The sequence below is a fragment of the Rattus rattus genome, chromosome 7, assembly GCF_011064425.1.
Source record: "Rattus rattus isolate New Zealand chromosome 7, Rrattus_CSIRO_v1, whole genome shotgun sequence".
NCBI lineage: Eukaryota > Metazoa > Chordata > Mammalia > Rodentia > Muridae > Rattus > Rattus rattus.
Window position 1 is genome coordinate 70,791,034 of NC_046160.1, and position 25,154 is coordinate 70,816,187.

At 37.9% G+C, this 25,154-nt stretch overlaps 1 protein-coding gene across 1 annotated transcript in view; it reads left to right on the forward strand.

Moving 5' to 3' along the window:
- Mipol1 (mirror-image polydactyly 1) overlaps positions 1–25,154 on the forward strand; it is a 292,380-nt gene that overhangs the window by 188,131 nt on the left and 79,095 nt on the right. The window contains exon 9 of the mRNA XM_032907776.1: positions 22,885–22,979. Within this exon, the coding sequence (XP_032763667.1) occupies positions 22,885–22,979 (95 nt within the window). The remainder of the gene's footprint in view (positions 1–22,884; positions 22,980–25,154) is intronic.

Here is a 25,154-nt window from a genome sequence, read left to right on the forward strand (position 1 = left end):
ATGTAAATCTTTACTGGTTTCATTCTGAGTTTTTGACTATGACATTTCAGGTGCATAAATGAAATTTTTCTGATTTATTTCTAAACACAGCTTTATTGCAGTGGACACAATTGGATATCATGCCTTCTGTGATATATTACTGCTACACTTCTGAGGACAGCAGGAGCATAGCTCTGAGTGCAGTCTCTAAAAAGCATGATGAATGTTTAAACGAGTCTGTCTTTTGGTCTTTGCTTGTCAATATGCTTGTTGATTTCCCCTAATATTGTGTATATTTGGGGCTGTTTTACATAACTAATACCAAAGTTATATGCTCTCACTGTAACACAGAGACAGAGAAAGACAGAAACAGAGAAGAGATTTGAATAGAGCTTTAGGAAATGTATTCTCCAGGCAAACCTATCTGTAAAGCACAGGTTTAGAAACCCAGTAGTTCTGAGTCATCATTTCTTTAGAGCACCATTAATTCCTTAGACAATAGTTTAGAAAGTTATTAATGTGTTAGATCAGAGAAGTCAGTGAGTCAAATACTGAATTGATTAAGGGCTTAGGACAAATCACTATGTTAGGTATTAAATGATAACACAAAGCAATAATTGACTTTATTAACATTAAAGATAATATTTTTGTTTTATTATGCAAAGTTATCATATAAGTTATTTGAGCATATTATCCTCATACACATTACCTCCTCTTATTCCTCTTCCTGCCTTCAGTTAATTCCTTTTGTTTCCTAGACAGTTTTAATTTGACCTTTGAGTCATAAAGACATAGTATTTCAACAATATGCTCTATATTCCACAATGCTTGTGTGTCTGTATGCTTATGAGTGTAACTGCTCTGTTTTCAGCATTTCATATTATTTTGAAATTCAAATTATGTTTATTTACTGTTTCTAGACACATGCAATTGTCTAGCTAATGTTACTTTAAAGTAAATGTTATTAGCGTAATTGTAATAATTGTATAACTGCTAGAAAACAGTGTTTCATTTAAAAAACTAAACAGTTCATTGTGGGTATGAGTATGGGATGAATTTCCGGATGCAGATAGTAGAGGAAAAGGAGTGTAGAGTGAAATAATAAGTATGATGAAGCAGTAAATCCCAGTGGAAAAATCAATTGCAATAGTTTCTGAAATATAAAAGAAATTAGGGGAAAACACAAAAGTTTCTTTTTACAAAAGGTTTTTTAAGTGTGGAAAAGGAATAAATTATGTAATAAATAGTAAATGTTAAAAAGAACTTGTATAATATTATATAATATGGACCATACTGTTTTGAACTCTTGAAGCACCAAGAAAAAAATGTACCTTGGGCTGGTGAGATGGCTTGGCATGTACAGTTGCTAGCCACAGAGCCCGAAACCGAGAAATTGACAGTCAGATCTGCGGTGCTGGAAAGCAAAAACCTACTCCCGTGCGTTGCCTCTGACCTCTCCATGTGCACCATGGCATTCACACGTGCGCGCGCGCGCGCGCGCACACACACACACACACACACACACACACACACACACACACACACCATTATACAACAAAACTATAATAAAAATGTTTTTGAGAGAACAAGTATGTTTCCAGCATTCTCATTCCTGTGCCTGTAATGAGGAAGTACAGGAAGGAAAAGGTTGTACCAGAGCTGTTAACAAGCTTGTTTCCAGAAACTCAGATTGCTTCACTTGCTCATGGAACCTGATGCCTCGTATGTTTCCAGTAGGTGTGCCAGCTCTGTCCTAGTGATGATTTCTACCAGGCATTGCTGTGTGTCAGATGTGTTATGTAAGATGTATAATTCCCTAACAAAACCTGTGTCTGTCTGAAACATTTTTAACTTCCCTATTTATCAGGCTGGTTCCGCATGCATGTGTGTCCGCTTTGCTTCCACTTGAGGCTATCAATGTTGTGCTTAGAAGATAAATTTTACATGTATCTTGTGTTTGTATATGTGCTTGCCAGCATGTGTGTCTTCCAAGGAGTTATGCATATTGGGTGCCATCTTGGTTGTTTTGTTTTGTTTTTTGAGTCAGGGTCTCTCACTGACCCTGGAGCACTCTTAGATTATTACTTTCACCTAGACTAGTTTCTAGTGAACCCCTGTGACCAATTTGTCTCTGTCCTCTGTTGCTGGTATTGACAGACCCAAGCCTCAGATTATATATGGGTTCTGGAGATCTGAACCCAGCTCCTCATGATTTGACTATTTTTGAAAGTGTATGATATATCTACATATAGAATTTTTGTTCTTATTTTGAGAGCCAGAAAAACTCTCTCTAGGACAGTTAGCCCTTTATGGATTCAGCAACCATAGATTTATCCAAGTACATATTGAGGACCTACCTAGACCTTTTGCAATTGTGCTGAACCAGCATAAATCTTGTTATTCCACAATATCATCTAGGTGTTTACATAGCCAGTATGGTATGTGGGAACTTACTAATAATTTAGAGGCGATTTATAGTATAAGAACTGTATGGCTTATATGCAAATAATATATAATATATAGCATATTATATAAGATACTTAGGCTCTGATATTTTATGGTACTCACAGAGGTTTGATAATTGAACCCACAGAATGATTGACTTTTTATTTTTATTTCAGTCCACTTTATTGAAGTACAGTCTACATGTAATAAATTATATATATATATATATATATATATATATATATATATATATATATATATATATCGCTATTACATACCTACATAGCTAAACGGCGTGGTTTGTGTGACATCTCATCTAGATTCATTGACAATTTGATATTCAAAATCTTCATTCTCTTTCTGTCCATTTTATAGTAGATACTCACTGCCTACATTCTAGCATGGGGTCTCCATTGTGGACAGTCTTTTCTTCACAGCAGAAATCTTGAGTCTCAAAACTAAGTTTGTTACATTAGAAATAAGCAACTTCCTGGAAAATGGCACACTTATAAATAAGCTGTGGTTCACTGAAGAAGTCACAGCGGACTTGGAATTTGGATAGGATAAAGCATATTTGTGGAATCCAGCCACGGTAGCGCATAAAGGGAAAGGCTAGAATGCAAGTACTAACAAACGGAAATAGTGGAGGTCAGAGACCCAAGAGTCTCCCTCAAAAAGCTAAAGTAATGCGCCTGGTAGTTAGTGTCTGTGGACGAGCATTCTAGGGAGGGAAAGTAAAGCAAACACTGAGATGCGTGTGCTCAGCATATGTTGAACAAGTGTAAATGCAGCATGACTCAATCACAGGGAAAGAGGGGAAGCAGTATTAGGTCTAAAAGAGGATTGATGTTACCTTCACAGTAGCTTCACAATGATAAAGAATTTGGTTTTTATCAGAACAACTGACAGTTTAGAGCAAGCTAGTAAGATTGTGACTTTCAGGAGGGACCCATGCAGCTTTACTCATCCCTGAGGAACTATAGTGAAAAAGTGAATGTCAGATCGTTTCTGAAGTGAAAAGTTGCCCATGTTCTAGAAAATAACTGCTCAACCACAGTTGGGCAACAAACCAAATACAGTGGGCACAATACAAAAGGAGGATATGGAATACAGTGGGCACAATACAAAAGGAAGACATGGAAGACGGTGGGCACAATACAAAAGGATGACATGGAAGACGGTGGGCACAGTACAAAAGGACGACATGGAAGACAGTGGGCACAGTACAAAAGGACGACATGGAAGACGGTGGGCACAGTACAAAAGGACGACATGGAAGACGGTGGGCACAGTACAAAAGGACGACATGGAAGACGGTGGGCACAATACAAAAGTACAAAAGGAAGACATGGAAGACAGTGGGCACAGTACAAAAGGAAGACATGGAAGACGGTGGGCACAATACAAAAGGAGGACATGGAAGACGGGGGGGATGAGCCAAGGAGGAGGCCTCCAGGAGAAGAGGAAGAGAGATGAGAGAGGGAAATCAGGGAGTATAAGTGACTGAAACTCATCACACAGACACATGAACCTGTCAATAAGTGGCGTCAATCCCAGCTACTGTCTAGTAGGTAAGAGTGACGGTAAGGCGGGTCCTTGAGAGGTTTCGCTTTGAGGCAAGGCATGATACTGGTCTAGATTAAGCTGCTGTAATAGGTGAGGCTCATGTGAGCTCAGGTTTCTTATTAACAGATGTAGCATTTATGGTTGCATGTGTTTGCACTGCGTGTGGGGGTGTGCAGTAGCAATGCTGATAGTGTTGGATGAGTTTTTGAGGGTATCTTGAGAGATGGAGATGTCAAGAATGAATGTTTTTTTCTTTGGCATGGAAAATGGTAGTAATTTGAATTGGGAAAAATTTAGAAAAAATTAATATAACTAACTTTTTCAGGCTGTGTTGGTGTAAACATTAAACTTCTAAGTAATCATATCATGGTGAGAGTTAGATGTACAAGTTTGGAGTTCTCAGAAATGACACTAGGGAGCTTACATTTCTGTGTGCATATCTATATATGAGACAAGGTTCTTATTATTTAATAGAAAAATATAGATGAAGAAGAGGTTCAAGGCCTATGTCCATTCCAGCATTGGTGTAGAGAGGGGATGAGAGGCCTCATCAAAAGAGAAATAGTACGAGACCCAGGAGGACAGCGTATCTCAGAAACAAGTGTCAAGTCACTTAGGAAAAGGAGGAACAGTGTTTATGTGGGGCTCGCTCAGCTGGTGAAAGTGCCTGGCACCAAACCTCAGTATCTGAGTTCAATTCCAGCAACCACATGGTGGAACTAGAGAACTGAAAACATGCATACATACACACACACACACACACACACACACACACACACACACACACACACACACGGACACGGACACGGACACACTCATACATAGGAAGGTATTTTTAAAATATAAGAATACAAAGATTTTTTTTTGTTTGACTTAACATATAGAGATTTATAATGAGCTCAGTAGAAGAAATTTCAACAGAAAACTAGACACTTTGGGGAAGTACTAAGAAGTTGAAATAATACAAACAAAACTCTGGAGTTTTTACTTCATGGGTAATTTATAAAAGGCAGTAGTAGTTAAGTGAGGCACTTGCCAATGATGTGCCAATCAGTGTAAGAAATTCTGGTTAAAGACAGTGTCATAAGGGATATGGCTTTGTTCACATAGCCAGTTTGAATGGTATTTTTGAAGACAACATGTATTTCGGAAGTGGGGTCCAGAGACCCCTGAGCTGGAACCAACTTAAATGCTCTCTCCCAAGTACTGGCTTTTATGAGACCAAAAGGCACCATTCACATGGGTGGAACAACCAGCAGACCCACACAACTATGATGCCTACAAACCACATCCATGACCAGCATGGTACAGTAACTGTAGTTCAGAAGTTTCCAACCTGTGAGTCAAGTCCCCTTAGGGATCACATATATTTACATTACAATTCATAAAAGTAGCAAAATCACAAGTGTGAAGTAGCAACAAAAGTGATTTGATCATGGGGGCGTCACCAAACATTAGGAACTGTATGAAAGGGTCACAACATTAGGGAAATTGAGAACCACTGCATTATTGGCTTGCTTACCTTGGTGACAGCCAGTGGCTCTTTAATTGGACTTAAGATCCTGTCCACAAAAGGAAAACCATGCCTGGTACTGGAGGTCTAGGTAACTGTGCAGTGTCAGTGAAGTCATGTCTACCAGAGGAGAATCCACAACCACTAATTTACTAAACCAACATAATCTCGAATAACGACCTAGAAACATTTGTCCTCAGATAAATAAAGCAGTACTAAAAATCTTGACAACTTGAGTGTGATCACAGAACACACATAAAGGTAGAAATAGAGACACATATAACCTACACAAAAGTTGTTCACTGACTTCCACATGCATGCTATGTCATGTGGGTGTGGTACATAGTACACCAGATAACAATAAAAGGGATTTTTAGAAAGATAGACACCCAAAGCCCAGGGAAGGAAAGCCATTAAATGCTGGCAGCAGAGGCAGGAGTGCTGGCTCTGAGCCAGAGGATGCCTTTGGAGTCTTGGTAACCGGAAGCCAGGAGAGCGCCCCGGAACAGATTTTCTTCCTCTGGGCTTCTATGTAGGACCAACCCTGACAACAACTTGATTTCAGACATCTGAGCTTTGGAAGTGTAAGGGAATACATTCCTGTTGTCTTAATCCTCCCAGTTCATGACACTGTGGGACAGCTCTGGGAAATTACGATGCTGTCCTTTACTCTTGACTTTTTCCTTAGTTTTGTAACAGTCTCACTTTCTACAATAATGAGAGGTTTTCAGCAGCATGAGTATTTGTTACAGACTACAACTTCAATGGATCCTATCCTGCACTCCTTATGGTTTCATCTGTACTCATTATGCACATTTAAGGAAAAGCATATAAAGCTAAAACATGTTCTAATATTTTTGATATAAAAATATTCTTTTTCTCTCATACTCTAAATTTGTTCGCTTTTGAGCAAGCCAAACATAGTATATTGTGTGATCAACATTAGTATCCAAGTTTTATTTCTGTTGCTATAAAAAATACCTTGAGACAAAACAACTTGGAGCAGAAAGGGATGTTTGTCACACAGTTCCCGGGTACAGTTCATCCTAGCGGAGAGGCAGGGCTGACAGGAGAGTTCTGCAGTTGGTCACAGCCGTAGAAAAGAGCAGGTTGAGGTGAATACGTGCGTGCTTGCTGCTCGTGTTCAGCCAGATTTCTCCATGCTGGGCAAATGAGGATGGCCCCTGCCTAGAGGGTGGTACTCCTCACACTGTGTGGGTCTTCCTCCATAATTCAGCTTAATTAAGGCAGTTTCCCATAACACACCCTTGGGCAACCAAATTAAATAATCTGTAATTGAGGCTCCCTTCTGAGGTGATGTCAAGTTTTTACTTAAAGCTAACCTTTATGTCCATGTCAGGCATATGTTTAAGAAGTCTACCTACCTCCATTTTTACAAAGCAAAAAGCCTTACTAAGTAATTGACCATAAACCTTAATTATTGAAACCTCAGTATTCTACATAAGCAAATCATACCACTTGCCAAACACGTGTACAGATTATACGAGACATTGAGCAGATGAGAGCTGTTAACTCTGTTCAGTGAGAAATCTATGGGCCGAATAGAAACTGATAAACCTGTTTGTATTGTCTTCCAAAATTTTAAATAAATGAGAATGCTGTAATGTAGATTTGGAGAAGGTATCAAGAGATTTGCTTTTGTTGTTTTGATTTGTTTGTCATTTCTACTAATTTATTAAAAACCTCCATAGAAATGAGCAAGAGGTTTTGTGATCCCAAATTTCAAATGCAAGTACTTATCTATAAAGAGGGTACATTTCCGTTGCTATAACTTGACGTGTAATTTGATAGACCAAGCACAACGTAATTATTACTACTTGCTAAGTAATCAGCTGCTAAGGTCAACATATCTCTTAGCCAACTTTCCTTTTGTTCTTCCCAACTTGGGGGGAAAGGCATTATCTGAGCAGGCGTCCTCAGTCTGTAAGAAAGCTAAGTATGAGCCTGCAAGTCGGCCACATCTCTCCATCTTATTCTTAAAGATTTCCCGGTTCTTGCTCCTAAGGACTATATCTGGGGAGAATAAACTAAATGAACCCCTTAATCCCCAAGTTACTTTGGTCAGAGTGTTTTATCAGCGAACAGAAAGAGAACTGTAATAGTTGGTCATCCTGTAGACAACTCTGATGTTATTGAACAGGCTACTGAAAAATGCACAAAGATTATTTTTCTTGAAGCAAACATTACATGAGTTCTAAAGATTTTAGCCTGAAGTCGTGTGACTTGGTAAAAATATGCATTGGATAAAAAATATGTAACCATTTTAATAATTTCAGTGAATTAAATATACAGGCATGTGAAGGCAGGAAATGCTGTAGGCTGTTAATGAGTTCTGTGAATGAAATGATGAAGATTGGAACTTCTCTTAACAACATTAGGGGTAATAAATAAACAATAATTGTGAGAAGCTTGAGGATAGTAACAAGAATTGACCTAACATAATAAATGAAGATGTTTAAGTTACCTTCGAGCTTTTAAGGCCGAGTTATTGGGAAATTATGATGTTACTTACAAAGGTGATGGCATTGAGACATGGATTTGATTAATGAAGACACATGAGTTTGGGGCAGGAAATGCCTACTTTACAGTGTAAGTAAGATACGTGATTGCTATTTGAAAATACGAAGCCTGGACCTGATGGGCGTGGACAGTCAAAGTTCAGTGATCACTTTGTGGTTCCAATGCTAATTCCCTGTGCAGTCTGTGCTATGGTCTAAAAGGAGGAGTATTTGTTATAGAAGTAAAACAAATACACCTTTTAAAAGTCAGAATAATGGAGGAGGAAGCGTCAGATTGGGGCTTATCTTTCCCTGATTGTGTGAGGTCTCCTGGGTCCTGTTTGATCTTGGAAGGCTTCCTATGTGGTTAATGGCCCTGCTGTAGTGGAGGTGCTAATCTGCCCTGTGAAGACTCTGAGCTACTTGTTCTCTTACCACCATGCCCAGATGTGCCAGCTCTCAGCTGTGCTCAGGGAACCTGCGCCATCTCATAAGGATAGGCCCAAGAAGTAGACATTTAGAAAATGCCTGTTTCAGATTCCTGCTCGGTAAAATGAAGGAGGGAAACTGCAGATGAAACTAAATTCTGTTAATACAGAAGGAGGTGCAATGAGAAGTTTATGAGTGCGTCTGTGACCCCATAGGAAAGGCCTGCTCAACTGTAGGATATAGGCTCTCTGATACAGTACAGGTGATTACCTCAGGACAGTGAAGCATGGAGTAAAATTCTTACACTGAAATACATGGAAATTGTTATGAAAAGCACTTAGGAATACCTGGGTCCCATTCTGGGTTAGACTTAATCATTTTTTTATTTTTTAAAAAGGACTCTTTTCGAGGAGTTGTATTGCAGCCAGATGTTTGCTATGTATATATTGATTCCCATGTTTCATAGAAAAGAAAGGACATACACTTCCTGGGTGATTTTAAACAGGAGAGAACCTAGGAACTGTGCTTTCAGAAGAGGTTTCACTTCTGCCTCCCCTGCTCGGGTCTCCTAGGATAAGAGAGGGCTGACCTCTACTCCAGCAGAAGCTGTGCATGGATGGAGTGAGGGCTCGTTGAGTGGTTACCACAACCTGTTCATTCCACAAACCAGAGAAGCCTGGCTGGCTGCTCTGTTGCCTGGTTCTGCTGCAGTTTTCTAGCCAATGGGAAGGAAGCGCTGACTGCAATGGTGGGCAGAAGCCAGTTAGCTGTTCTGCCTGCTACTGTGCTGAGAGATTAGCTCTTTATGTAGAACTGAGAAATAGTTGGACAATAGAGATTTTTAAGGAAAATTAGCATTTGCTTTCTCATTATGCACTTTATTAGCCTTCACGTATTGTGATTCCATGTAATTACAGAATCTTATTACATATTCTCCTTCAAAGTTACTTTTGTAGAAATGGCTATTTTTTTGTATGTCCACTTCTGTCTTACTTTGTAATTATGTATGCATTACAATTTCACTTTAGAAGCAACTATATAAAATATAGTAAGGGTTTTTAACTAATGGATTCTATAGCAAGCATCGATACAACCCAAGTAGCAACGTAAATAATATTGCTTTAGAAAGTTTGTCTCTGTTCACGTTTTTGTTACAGCCACTTGTACTGGGACGATTTATTTACATGTTATTTAAAGTTTCTGTCCCTATTAATCGTCCTGATGCCTAACTGGGGCACTCAGAGCTGGTAGTCAGCAGGCTTTTCTATTTAATTCTGGAAGAACAAGCTGCTCATGATGACCCAAGAGAGCCACAAGGAAGGGTTGTGAAAGGGGGTTATTCAGCCAGCTCTAATCCTTGTTTTCAGAAAGGCAGTATCTTTAAGTGTTCTTTAATTAGTGAATAGATAACGGTTGTGAATTCCTGTAGACACCTCCACAGGATCGAGATGGTTTGCCTGTGTCTTTACATCATTGTCTTACATTTCTAGTAAGTAAGGTTTCGATAGAAACATCTCAAATGAAGGAAATAGAAAATATAATTTTAAAGTAAGTAATCATTGCAGGATTTTGGTCTGATTTATTGGAATATTTACTTTAATATTACAATTAGAAACCTGAGTATTACACATGATAAGGTGATGTCTGTAAAACTAAAGTGTGTTTCTTGATTTCTTGCTTGTTTGTCTTACTGATCACTTTGTATACGTGTGATGTTTACTGCTCTGAGATAAAAATCTTCAGTTTGGTAAAATTGCTTCCTCCAGTCACCTAGGAACAACTCACTGATATTTAGGCAAACCAAGAGAAAATATATTGCTTCAGCGAACCAAATATAACACATCAATGGTGACAATGCCTGCAAATCAAAAAGAACAGACTTTAGCTATGCTTCTCTTTTTCAAAGAACTTAAGTGCTTAGCTGTTATTGTTAGTACCAGAGAAAAGTAAGTTGGCAGTGACATTTGAAATATGATAAATAAAAGCCTACAGAATGTCTGCTTCTACTTTTAGCACTTGTCTGATTTCTTCTGCAGAAATTGCATAATGGAAACTACTGTGGAGTTAATGCAACTCCAATATACCGACCTCACTTACTGTAATAAATGTATTACCCATCACTGCGTAATGATAAAGCCACGGTTATTGAAACTGAAAAAGTTATTGAAGGAGAGGGATGGGAGCTTTTTGCTGTTATCACCTGTATTATTAATTGGAGATAATTACTGAAGAGCAGCTGGCTGTTGGTTTTAGGGAGCATCAATTGTTCTCCTCACCCAGCTGTTAACTAATACGGATAGTCAACACATCTGTTTCAACAGCTGGTAATTAACAAAGGCCTAATTGCTGCAACTCTTCTAACATCCAATCTGTGAAAAAGAAGTGATGTAGGAGAATATCATTTACTTGGTGCTCTGCACTTTCTGAGACCAGCTTCCTTTTTTCTCTCCTCCTTCTATTTCTTTTCTTACTTTGAACACCACTGCCTTTGTATGAAGCATTGAATGCCAGGAGCACACAATATGGTAATCCAGAGCTTAGCTTTTCCAGATCTTTGTTGGTGTTTCTTATTGCAACATTTCTTTGCTAACTTAGAAGATAAAGCGGATCAAAAGCATTTTGAGTAGTTCCGTACAACAGTTAAAGTCTGCAGCAGCGCGCCCTGGGCTGTGCTGCTGTGTGCACATCCAAAAGAAGACAGGGAGAGAGAATTCCTTATTGCCCTCACATGCACAACGTCCACACAGTTTACATACTGAGAAACTGAATTTCTCTACAAATGACTGTTTTAAATTACATGTTAACTAACATGAAGTTAGCTGAAGCCAGCTCTGTCTTCTTCTAGATAAGTTGTCATCTCCTAAAAACATGGCCTTACTTATTTCAATGCCTTTATGTCAACTCGAAGTTTTTGAGAAAATCTTTAGTGTGTTTGTGAAGCCTGCTTTACCTCCTGTTCTTTAAAATCTGAATTGATTTTTTTTGAAGATATATTTATGTCAGAAATCTTTGAGAACTTCTGGTTGGTCTTTACAATGATTGTGAATAGAAATTTTTTGGTTTGGACCTTAACATGTGGATAAAACTATTTTGCAATTAAAAGGATTATACATTAATATTTGTTGTCTTAATACTTTAATACTCTTAGTTGTTGTCTAGTTCAGTATGATATATATTTAATATAGTCTTGGCCATACAATTTTATATTTATGCTTTTGTAATTTGTATTAGTTACATACCAAAAATTTTAGTAGCCATTTTATGTTTTATTTGAAATACACACACACACACACAGGAGGGGGGAGGAGAAGCTGTCTGAATAATATGAAGTCCATATTTATTAGAGATCTCATAGTCAGGTTGGCTTTCCCTTCACCACCTTGGTGAATTCGAGAATGTTCTGGTGAGTTACATAGCAGTGATTATGTTCTTACTGTGAGCGCCTGAAAAGTCCTGAGCTGAGGTGATAGTCATGCTCACCTGCTTACCCTGTGTCACAAGCGACTTCACTTGGCAATATTTCTATGCAGACTGTTCAGTAATTGATGTTGAAAGCTAGAAAAGAAATTCAACCCTAGTGCTTGCCATGGACTGAATTGCAGATTGCATAATTTCAATTTTTTTTTGCTGGCAAGACTCTTAGTTCAGCAGGTGTTCAGGTAAGGAGGTGCACAATAGATGCAGTGCAGAAACATACAGGATCCTAAGCAAATAATCAAACCTATTGGCTAACTAAATAGAAGGGTACTACATGTAGAGAAATGTTTGTGACAGAAACGTAGAAGAGAAGATATGTCATCTGGGACACTGTTTGTTTCTTGAGTCTAAGTAAGTCTTTAATTTTCTCTGTGTGCTCATATTCTTAGGTGGCACCGCAGAGCTTAGTGGAAGGAATGTTTCCTGACATGAGAGGAGACAATGGGCTTTGCTGGGAACCTACGTACTAAGCATTCACTCTACCACTAAGCTACACTCCCAGCCTAGGAACCCATGCTCTGGCCTGTACTTTACACACAGGCACACGTACACACATGCGTGCACATACACACACACACACACACACACACACACACACACACACACACGCTATTCTTTTCTTGAGAAAATTAATTTCAAGAATAGGTGCTGTAGTTAGAAAGAAATTTATTAATAGACACTCACTGAGGATCATTATCAGAACACACTGCAGAAATGGAGTCCTGGGAGGAGTTTTCTCAGTGCTTGTGAGAAAACTCCAAAAAAAATTTTAAAAAAATCAAAAGAGCCTTGTGACCTCAGTTCTTCCAAACCACAGAATTGTTCTTGGAATGTGCTTTTCTGCCTCTCCCAGCTGTACTGGGTAGGAGTGCATTCACTTTAGATTATTCCTCACAGCTGGCTATTGTTGCTTGTTCATATGCCACTGTGGGAAAACATGGGTTTTGTCCTCGTGACTTGTACACTTCACGCGGGTGACTCTTCTTCAGTATAAATTGTCAGTTGCTCTGAATAAAGTTGGCTACTGCATGAGACTTTAGTCCATCTTATTTTCGGCCTCCACTCTCCCAGGTTCACAATACCAACTAGAGCAGTAAACAAAGTGGTACCAGGAAGCAGGGGCCTGAAGTCAGCTGTGACATAGGAGAGTGAGGGCTGAGCACGAGGGGCAGAATCCATGGAAGCCTTTGCCTGTGCCAAGCTTGTGCATGATTTTATTTTAAAGAACGGCTTCCAGAAGAAGGGAATTTAGCTGAACCATGGGATAGAATTGTAAAGAATAGTGAAAAGGTAGCAATAACAAGGGGGAAAGATCCCTGTTCAACTTGGGTCACTTGTGCATTGACTCAGAGAGTTATCAAAATGCGTAGGAAAGATAAGGAGGATATCAGTCATAAGGAAAGGAGATAATTTCTTGAATGAATATAAACTCGATAAACCTTAACATTAGTAAAAAAGGCAAAAAAGCAGATAGTCTCCATTCAGGCAAAATTAAAGTACAAACAGCACCACAGATAACTGTGATGGTGACAGTTCCTTCAGCTCCCTAACAAGAACCTCCTTTAGATATGTGTTGCCTGAAAATGGCCCTGAAGCAGGAGATGAGGAATTTTATATCAATCTAGTTTTGAATCATATTTACTTCTTGGTGACGATTTACTACGTCTTCAAGCTAAGCATTCTTGGGCACAGCAGAGAAAGTAATTTGTTTATGCTTAAACATGCACTAACCAATCTGTTTAAAACTCTAGAAAGGTACTCACATATTATCTCAAGGGGCAAGAAAAGAACTACAGCTATTTGAGTCCTGACTAACAGAAGCTGTGTTAGATCCTTGTGGATCTGTCACATCATTTAAACTTACTTATTTCCTCACTATATTGCCTTCCCCATGGGAGGCACAGGAAGGTAAACCTTTGGGATGGATTTGTTTACAGCATATGGGTCATAAATTACTAACTGTTTACACTACTCTTCTTGCTCAATTAGTAAATCAGGGGAGGACCTGAAGTCAACAGTTGTATGGGTTTGATGTTTGTGTATTAACCTTACCTGACAACCCATTTTTAGGAGTGGTATGGAATGCTATGATTTCCCAGTTTCGTTAGGAGGTTACTATGGAAGGATAGGAACTCATTATCCAGCTGTCAAGCTATGGGATGTTCTCATTGGAACTGAAATTGTGATTACAAAATTTGTCCAACATTTTCTCATTCCACAGGCAGATACATCTTTTGTTAGTGGTTCACCTAGGGTATAGGAAAGGTCTCATGGTCCAGACCTTCATCAATCTATTAGTACTTCTCCAGCGAGATGGGTGGAACTGGCTATTCTGAGTCATCTATTTTGGCTAATTCATAAACCCTTTAATGTCCTTTCAGTTTCTTGTGTTGTAGGGTCAGTCTCGGCAATAGACTTATACTTGTGCCCACTCTAACCTCCGTGGTTTTATTGCAAAAGGAAATAAGCAAGCTGACACATTAACCTGACCTATTTTTACTTCTCCAGAAGAAAATTGGGAAGGGATATGTATGTGTCATTGTAGATGGATTCAGGGAAACATTACAGATTTCCCTTTGGCTTCTTCAGCCGCAGTCTATCAAGGATACTGGTCAAGAGCAAAGAGATGGTGAAAGTAACCAGAAAGATAGCACACCTCCAGCTGAAGACATGAGGCCCGAACATCAGGAGGCAAGGCTGCCCACCGGGGCCAAGGGATGATCCTTATGCACCAAGCGACAAGTTACCTCACTAGTGATTTTGCATTTATGCATTTATGACTGGACCATCAGACCATAATACACTCATTCATTCATATGGAGAATGGGTGGTCTTTAATTTGGGGGGGGGCTGGATTTAAATTACTTCTCATTTGCAGAGGATATAATAATGTTTGTATTTCTATTAAAGTCAAATGTGGATTTGCATTCTATAAGATAACTGAACTACTAAATATATGGGTCTCTTTTCATGCTATTCTCTAGATTTTTCTGATCAATATAATAATGTAACTAAAAGTACTGTAAATAGTATTGATCTCTGTTCTTTGTAGCAGAGAATTGCACACACAGTGCTTTCACTGATCTACTATTCATTGTGGTTATAATTTGCTTACTTATAGGATACTCATGCATCAAATGACAAGTGTATTTATCTACAACATCTCAAATCAAAACCACTCTGGATATCCTGCTATTACAAAAGAGTGTGGGGGGGTGGGGGGGGAGTACTTGGAATACTGCCAAGAATGGAGTTCTGCACATAGAATTGTTCTTGTAATGTGCTTTTGTGTCCCAGGTATAGTGAATAGGAGTAAGTTGACTTTAGATTATTCATTAAAATTAGCTACTGTTATTTTTTTAGTATGCCAGTACAGAAAACATGTTTTGTTTTTTACCACATGAGGTTTGTCCTTGTGACTGTATACTTTACTCTTGTAAATATTCTGAACTCTCAGAGTATAAATTGCCTGATGCTCTGAATAAAGTTGGCTTTAGTCTGACTTATTTTTAGGCCTCTCTCTTCCAGGTTCACACTGCCCAAAGAGCAGTAAACAGATCATAAATAGCACTTGATTAAAATGTGTTCTAGATTTCTATATATATCAAATCTTATTAAATGATGACTAGATTATATATGAAACCTGGGAACTTTCAGTAATTTTGTACATGTCAGTAAGAATGACTTTCAGAGGGATAACCAAGAAGTATCAGGGGCCAAAGTGGAACTGATGCCTAATTACCAAGGAGCACAAAGCCAGAATAGTATTTCATGAAATAGTATTCATTAAATCTAAGAAATAGACATAAGAGATATGTCCTCCACAGGATGACATAACATAAAGAGAAATGGTTAAACACAAAACTTTTAAAATATCTTAACACAAAAAGGGAAACTACACATCTGAGAAGTCAATAATACCTGAAATACATAATAAACTGCACTTAAGAAAACAACCTGATAGTAAAATATGCAATGGACACTTTGCTGTGTTGGGACACAAGCATCAGCAGCTGACTTCAACACTACTCATCATCAGGTACATGAGAGTTATCCAAAAGACAGAAGATGATGCATATAAACGTGGACATGATTACTACTGGGTGTATAGCCAGTGGGAATAAAAGCATTATGCCAAAGACATCTGCACTCTCACATGAATTGTGTTGTTACTCACACTAGCCAAGAAACAAAAATATACACAAAGTCTATCTACCCCTCCTTACTCTTTCTAAGTCATGGCTTCTTTTTTATTATTTGTAGTTATACACATATATGTGTATGTATGTGCATAATATATGCTTAAATATACAAATATAACCATCTCAGTCTGTATAATGTTACTTGTATGTATGTTTTCATGGAAAACCATTTATATCAAATGGATAACCAACTGGTGTACTCTTCCCTGGATACAGTATTTCTCCTGCTCTCAGAATTGCTTAGTTGGCTGTAGATTTTTCTATAGGGTTAAGACCCCGTGGTCTTTTCTCCGTGCCCTCTGGCATGTCCACTGCTTTCGTGCTTGTTCAGCTTCCGTTCAGGAAGTCATGTGTGTGAGACTTTCTGGGTATAGCTTCTGATATTTCTAGGAGACACAGTCTCCCATAGAAAACTCGCTGGTCCTCTAGCTCGTACACGCTTTTCACCAAGCTTTCACAACAGTCCCTGAATCTTAGGGGCAGGAGTTCTTTGTAGATGGACTATTGGAATTGTCCTCCAAAACTCTTCCCTTAACATCTAATTTAAAGTACCAAATTTTACCTACTGTTTATAGCACAGTGACTAAGAGGAAGGAGAATTCAGAGCACTTGAGTTCAAAATCCTTGTTTCACCACTTAGGACTAGTGACATGGTGGTTAGTGATCTTTTGTGAATTAGATAGCAGTTGTCTCAGGTGTAAAATGGGACTAATAGCTACCATGATGATGCATTGTAAGAATAAGTAAGTGGCTCCATAGAACAATGTTTGCTGGGCCTTTTTTTTTTTTTTTTTTTTTGGTTTTTTTTTTTTTTTTTTATTAACTTGAGTATTTCTTATATACATTTCGAGTGTTATTCCCTTTCCGGTTTCGGGCAAACATCCCTTCCTCCCCCCTTCCTTATGGGTGTTCCCTCCCCATCCTCCCCCATTGCCGCCCTCCCCGACAGTCTAGTTCACTGGGGTTCAGTCTTAGCAGGACCCAGGGCTTCCCCTTCCACTGGTGATCTTACTAGGATATTCATTTGCTACCTATGAGGTCAGAGTCCAGGGTCAGTCCATGTATAGTCTTTAGGTAGTGGCTTAGTCCCTGGAAGCTCTGGTTGCTTGGCATTGTTGTACATATGGGGTCTCAAGCCCCTTCAAGCTCTTCCAGTTCTTTCTCTGATTCCTTCAACGGGGTCCCGTTCTCAGTTCAGTGGTTTGCTGCTGGCATTCGCCTCTGTATTTGCTGTATTCTGGCTGTGTCTCTCAGGAGCGATCTACACTTCTGCACTTCTTTGCTTCATCCATCTTGTCTAATTGGGTGGCTGTATATGTATGGGCCACATGTGGGGCAGGCTCTGAATGGGTGTTCCTTCAGTCTCTGTTTTAATCATTGCCTCTCTCTTCCCTGCCAAGGGTATTCTTGTTCCCCTTTTAAAGAAGGAGTGAAGCATTCACATTTTGATCATCCGTCTTGAGTTTCATTTGTTCTAGGCATCTAGGGTAATTCAAGCATTTGGGCTAATAGCCACTTATCAGTGAGCTGGGCCTTATTTTTATTTTCTTATGGACGTATATAAAATTATAGTAAAATATTATGATTTGGAAAACCTGGATTTCTTTTGTATCATTTTTCCTGCTACTAAAATGTCCATATAGTTAATAATATTATTCTCTCTTATTTTCCTCCCTTCCAAAATGATAGAAATAACATTTATCTTTTCAACAAAAGCATTCAATTTCTTACCGTGTCAAGTTCAATAATGTCTTATACTTTAAGTCTTTTATAAACTTCATAATATTGAAGCATTGTGCTTTGAGCGAAGCTGTTTAACCAAGAAAGGGGATGGAGTAACATGTGCCTGAGAAAGCAAGGCAGTCTTTTTATCCCTTACATTCCTTAATATAGCACACATAGTTACTAACAAAACGTGTGTAGGCGCTGTCTTGGTCAACAATGTGTTTCTTGGTAGAGATACATAGACTCATAAGAAAACCCACAAATGGCCTCACAGAGGCTCATCCATCTTTTTGTTCTGAGTGCAAAGGTGTTAAATTTCTGAGGCAGAGTGGTGCTGAACATTTATTTTCTTCTCCTGCGTGGTAGGTATTAACTTCTACTCAACTCCTCACTCAGCAAGTTGATGATGCAGCTTTTGTCCTACTAATGATTCAACAATAGGTCATTGAAACCTTTTATGTGCTGTGTACTATTGTATGTATGTCACAGGTTTCATTATATTGTATGAGTATCAGCACCTCGCAAATAGATTTTAGCTTACTCCATTGTGTAGATGAGAAAGTGGGAGCACATGAAGCACTAGGTTGCCTAATGGTGTAGCTTGCAGTAGAGAGTCAGGATGCCCTCCAAGTCTCTGGTTGCACGGACCTTGCTGGGCTCTGTTTCTAGCATACTTTTTCTAAATTTCTAATTTGTTTCTGTGAGTTGTGCTTATAGCTCAAGGATCAACTTCAGTTGTTAATAATATAATTTCTTTTCCACCACAATCTCCTGCCCCTCTTTCATATCAGACTTCCTCATGGGTCATTGAGCAGTGCATATACTGTTCTCTATGAATGAATAACTTGATTGTCTTCATTTTGGTAAACCAAAGGACAAGACATAAGTATAAAATATAACCACTAAAATGCTCTAAAAAAGCATTACACAATGTAGTGAGCAAGTAAGTCCTTCTGAGATGGATTGTATAGGAAATCCTCTCACTTTTATCATTTTGATAAGACTTTAATTTATATACTACTTTTTCCCATATTTATAGTTACACGTTATCTACCAAGCTCGAAATCTGCTCACAAGTTTGAGAACTAAAATCCTGCATGTCCTATAGTCATTGCTTGAAAAACTGTCTAGACACATCCTTAAAGACATGCAAGATGTCTCTAGATATGTTCATAACTATAACACAGTTTAATGTATTTATGACTATTCTTTCAAAATGACTCTTTATTTTTTTTTCTTTTTTTCGGAGCTGGGGACCGAACCCAGGGCCTTGCGCTTGCTGAGCTAAATCCCCAACCCCCATCAAAATGACTCTTTAAAAATGTAACATACACTTAAATTACATCATATTCAAATGTGGTCTTGTAATATGAGATAAACAATGCCTTATGAATATTTCTATTCATAGTTTCAACTATCCTTGTAATTAGTTGTGAAGCCTTGGACAAGTTCCAACTGTTTCCTCTGCATATGTTGAAATGGCAGAAATTCTCTCATCATAAAAATAGGACTGTGTTACCTCTAAGATGCCTCTCAAATCTGTGGCCCGAGTCTTCATTTTATTTGCATGCCATGCTCCTTTATTTAGCAGATATCATGAAGACAATCAACTGCCTCTGTTCTGTCTAAAGAGAATTAATCATCTTGGTGATACCGAGGGAAAGCTGAACCGTTTCAGACTATAACTATTAAAAACACATTGAAACCAAACATAAAAGATTTGAAAATAAGATAACGATTGCTATCCACAGTAGCAACAGTAAATATCGCTCAGTTCTGTGAACAGTATAATCCTGCCTTTGTCCTTCTGAATTGCTAGATAAGACTTACTAAAACAGCATAGTTCCTTTCTAACGTAGTACCAGTTCAAAAAGCTGTCCCTTCCAACCACAATACTCAGAGGAGGTATAAACTTTAGCACTAGGCAGCCAATCTTTATCATTATTATTTCAGGTGTGACGAAAGGACACAGAATGCGGAAGATGCATTATGATGAATCTGGCTGTCAGTAATTCTTTTACCTAATGATGATGTGATTCATGCTTCACTGGGAAATAATGAGGACTATCCTATAGGCAGGTTGCAAGGACAGACTGTGGTAATGTCTGTAAGCACTTTAACCATCCACTTCCAGAACAGGAATGCATTAGGTGATATCCTTCTAAGACTGAACCCTGAATATTATTTCAGTGAAATCACCAAGTTTTGGAATTTCTTCCTAAAATATATAAATATACATATCATAGGACCATAAATCTATGTCTGGGCAGTTAGATACTCAAGAAAAATGAAAATGACATATATTGCAGATATTTATAGTGACTGTATTAATAGCTTCTAAAACTAAAGCAAAATGTCGCTCAGCTGGTGAGTAGATATTCACTTTGTAATTCTCAACATAGTGTTATTCATGATTATAAAAGAACAAACAACTGGTATGTACAATAACGTAAACAAATCTCAAAGTGCATTAAGTAAAATAAGAGTTAGTTTCTTTTACATAATGTTCCAGAGAAAGTAAGGCTATAAAGCAGAGGAGAAGTATAAACGAAGGTTAGGGACTTCACTGATGTACAGAGAGACATTTGAAGATAATGGAAATGTTTTATACCTTGACTGCAATGCTGTGTGTGTGCATGTGTGTGTGTGTATGTGTGTGTGCATGTGAGTGTGTGTGTGTATATATGTACGTGTGTGTGTGCGTGTGAGTGTGTGTGTGTGTATATATATGTATGTATGTGCATGTGAGTGCGTGTGTGTGTGCATGTGTGTGTTACAGTGTACAGAAATGACCAGGTGGCTCATGCCTGTAATGGCAGCAGTTGGAAAGCTGGAAAAAAAGTTGCTTAAGTCCCAGACATGGGCTACACAGTGTGTTCCAAGATGATCTGTCCTACAGATTTCTTACTCTGTCTAACATTAAAAAAAATACAGATAATAGAATACAAATCATTGAGTTTCATTGTCTGTAATTATAACTCCATAAGCCTAATTTGAAAAAAACTATGTGTATAGTTATTGGATGTTACATATATGTTTTACTTTTATGAAATTTTACCCAAAAATAAGACTATAAGTACAAAAGGTAAAAAAAAAATACAAACTATAAAGCATCTATAAGGATATAACTCTAAAGGAGAAAACATTTTTAATATGCAAACAAGAGTTTATTTTGAGTGTTTTTTCCTAGTTAGAGGGGATATCTTACCTGTAGTTATGAAATTCAGAAAATTAAAGCAATCATTCTAACATCTTAAATTTAATTACAGAGTAACTCTGTTACAATTTCTTAGCCCAGATAGAAAACAAACTAATATCTTGTACCTAAACTTATATGCAAATATCCAGGCTGCTCCATGCTTTTATAATTTTCCATTATTAAAATAGAAAAGTTGCATTATCTAGTGTTCATTTTCATTACACTAATTAATTTTCTCATAATTGGGTTTTTATTATTTTCCTATTTACTACATTCTTATGCAAGAAACTAATTCCACTGAAATCTTATGCATTCAGCAAGATGCTGATCCTCTGACTCCAGACTTTAAATTACTTTTAATTATCGACAGTGTAGTTTTCAGGTTTGAAACAATTGCATGTTAGCTGTCAAAGGCCATTTAAACTGAAAGACAATGTTTTCATGTAAATTGAATTTTAAATAAACAGTATGAAAACTTGTCATACTAGTACCCTATTTTATAAGTAATGTTAAACTCTTCTTGGCATTTCTTAAAACGTGTGAAAATGATGGTGGCAACATGTGTAACTATTTTAAAACTAGGACTTTGAGCCCTACCAAAATGAAAATGCAAGTAACAATTTACTCCAAAAAGCTAGGAGGAAATACCTTAAAAGTTTATGCAGCCAGCCATTGGACTGAGCATGGGGACCCCAATGGAGGAGTTAGGAAAGGACTGAAGGAGCTGAAGGGGTTTGCAACCCCATAGGAAGAACAACAATATCAACCAACCAGATACCCAGAACTCCTGGGGACTAAACCACCAACCAAAGAGTACACATGGAGCGACCCATGGCTCCAGCCGCATATGTAGCAGAGGATGGGCCTTGTCAGGCATCAATGGGCGGGAAGGCCCTTGGCCCTGTGGAGGCTCAATGACCCAGTGTAGAGGAAAGCTAGGGCACTGAGGTGGGAGTGAGTGGGCAGGGGAGCACCGTCATAGAAGCAGGGGGAAGAGGAGGGGATAGGGGGTTTGTGGAGGGGAAACGCGGAAGGGGGATAGGATTTGAAATGTAAATAAATAAAATAACCAATAAAGAAAAGTTTATACCACAAAAAACTGATAAATCTATAATAAATGGTAAAAGTTTCTTTTTCTCATATATCACACAATGTATATATGCATGAAGATGCCATAGTTCTCATTAATATCTATAACAATTATACTTTATCAGTTAAACTGGATTTAAAATTTTGTAGACTTAATTGCCTATTCTTTTAGCAAAGTGTCTCTAACAAAGAAAGTTTCTGTCACTGCACTTTTAGGAGGAAATTTTCCCTTGCAGAAAAGGAGTTGACAGGGTTAACTTCTATCTATAAGAATCAGGTCACAGTTTTGTGTATCAAAGATGGCTTGACAACATGCTTAAAATTTCCTGAGTTTTACTGTTAATAAAGTTAAAAGAAAATCTAGCGCGAGCAGGCAGCGGCGCCACATTAAAGTGTGTGTGAAATGCGCGCTGGGCTTATCTCCACTCCGGATGCCTCTCTGAACCCATGTTCTACATTCTGAATCATGTGTATAAAGTTAAACATTGCAGAAAGGCATAACCTGATAGCGCAGATAAAATGAAGTTGAAGTTCAGTAACTAGCAAAGTTAGCCTACTTACGACATGTGTGTCTTCAGTATTCCTGTTTCCAATGTAATCGGACTACTTTGCGGGAAATTGAGTCTGCAAAAAATCTGGCTAGAATTTTAAACTACCAAAAAGGTTTAACTAACAGTCATACTCCATCCTGTATTTTAACATACCAAAATTAATACCCAATTTTAAAACAATTACTTGCAGGCAAAATTATTATCAATGCAGCAAGCCAGAGAAACTGCAATTGAACAGTACAAAAGGCTGGAAGAAGAAATCCAGACATTACGAGTTTACTACAGGTAAAACACTTTATACTTCAAGTAAATGTTTTTTTGAGAAACTCCTGTACCTGATATTGTAATTGGGAGTGAAGAATTTGTCAATGAAATTAAGCTCTAAGGATTGAAAGGATTTTTATAATTTATAAATTACCTAAAATATTTTTAACTCTTTGCTTCTATGTTTAGTAAAATTTATGTTTACACCATTAAAATTTACATCCATTTATATAACCAGTTGTCTAAGTGATACCTGGTCAGTTGAAATATTTGCTCATCTAAATGCCACATCTAAAATTATGTGGTATGTGGTGTGTGTGTGTGTGTGTGTGTGTGTGTGTGTATGTGTGTGTGTATGTATAAATATATGTTATATATTATATATCATCAGCTTTCACTTTTTTCAGATTTCACCTTTTATAATATGCTATGAGAAAAAAATGTCTCCAAAGACACTTAACAAAATTATTTCATTTTCATTCTAGTTACAGAAATAAATTTCGTAGTTAAAATTAACATTTTATATTAAAAGGAAAATATCAGAATGCATACTATACAATAAGGATCAATAATTGTTTTATGATGCTTTTGTTTCAGGTTTCTGAGTAGTGTATGAGAGATGTATTTTAGATTATATGTAAAATATGGGAACTTGGTGGACTATGGTAAAAGAAATAGTTTAATATACTATGTCCTGTATGATTCTTGAATACTTAGTCTACAACTGACTACCTTAAGTGTGAAATGTGAAAATCCATTGAGACTATTGGATTAATCTTTCACTGTATTTTTCTCAAACTAACATAGTCAAATGCCTAAAATGCAATTAAATCAAAACAAATGTAAGTCATGTGCAGTAGTGCAAGTACTGTGTCATGATATATGTGTGTGCTTCATTATTAACACATCAAGCAGCAGCAGGCCTAGCAGTGCATGTTTTAATAACTACAATCTTTTTAGAGGTGCTTATGAAAGCTGTTCGGGAGGTAATTGCAAGTGCTATGGAATAAAAATGCCAGTCATTGCTGTCAGCACCGATGGCCCAAACACTGCTTTTGTTACCTGTATTCAGGATTGTAGGAGACACTGCACCTCCATGAGAGTTCTTAAAAAAAATTCTAATACTTTCCTAGCAAAATCCAAGAAACCCAACTTCAGATATGCAGGACATCTGCAGTGGTTGGTTATTTCTATGGATTGAATTATGTTCCTCCCTGCAAAACCAGGCTGAACTCCCATAACTTTTTAATGTGACTTTATTTGAAGTAGGGTCATTACAGAGGGAAAAGGTGAAAATGAGGTCTTTCAGGTGAGCTTTGATTCGGCATGACAGGTGTTTTATAAGGAAGAAGTTTGTACAGAATCAGAGACACCGAGGAGACTCCTCATGAAGACACATGGATAGAGGACAGCCATGTATACTGCCCTCAGAATGCCAGCACTGAGTTGTCTGGGAAAGACAACGGCACAGAGAGTGTAGCCCACTGACACCTGATTTCAGACTTCTTGTGTCCCTAATTGTTTTTTAAACCATCCAGAGCGTAGTACTTCATTATAGACTTGTAGAAAACTGCCACACATAAAATGCCACATGTTTGCCTGCACAATTGTAGTCAGGGTCTATAGGTTGGTGTGCAGGTAGGCAGACCCCAATGGCAATGGAGGGTATCTTGCTGTCCCACTTTCTGTGGTTTGAATTGCACAGTGAATATTGCAGTATTTGTTTGGTTTTCATTCTACTCTTAGTTATAACCAGCATTAGAATCACTTGATTTACTCACTAATAAATACAGATTTAGCTTCTATTACCCATCTCCAGCAACTCACAACTGAGATGGGGGAGGTATGCGATGTGTAGCCATCGGAGGGTGGACTGGGAGGGGAATAAAATCTGGAGTGTGAATAAATAAATAAATAAATAAATAAATAAATAAATAAATAAATAAAATAATCACCGTAGAACTGCCTAAATCTGAGTTGCATAGCCTAACTCTAAACAGAGTTAACAATTGCTGCTGTGAAGATACACTTTCCACGCCTACTGTTTCTACATTTTGCAGTTAGTCACACACTGGTCTTACAGAAATAACTCTGAAAGTCACTGGAACTGCCTTCTGCTAGACGACCTTCGCCGTCGGGATACGCAAGTTATAACTTCTCCTAGATTTCATCTTACCCCACTCAGAATAGCCGAAA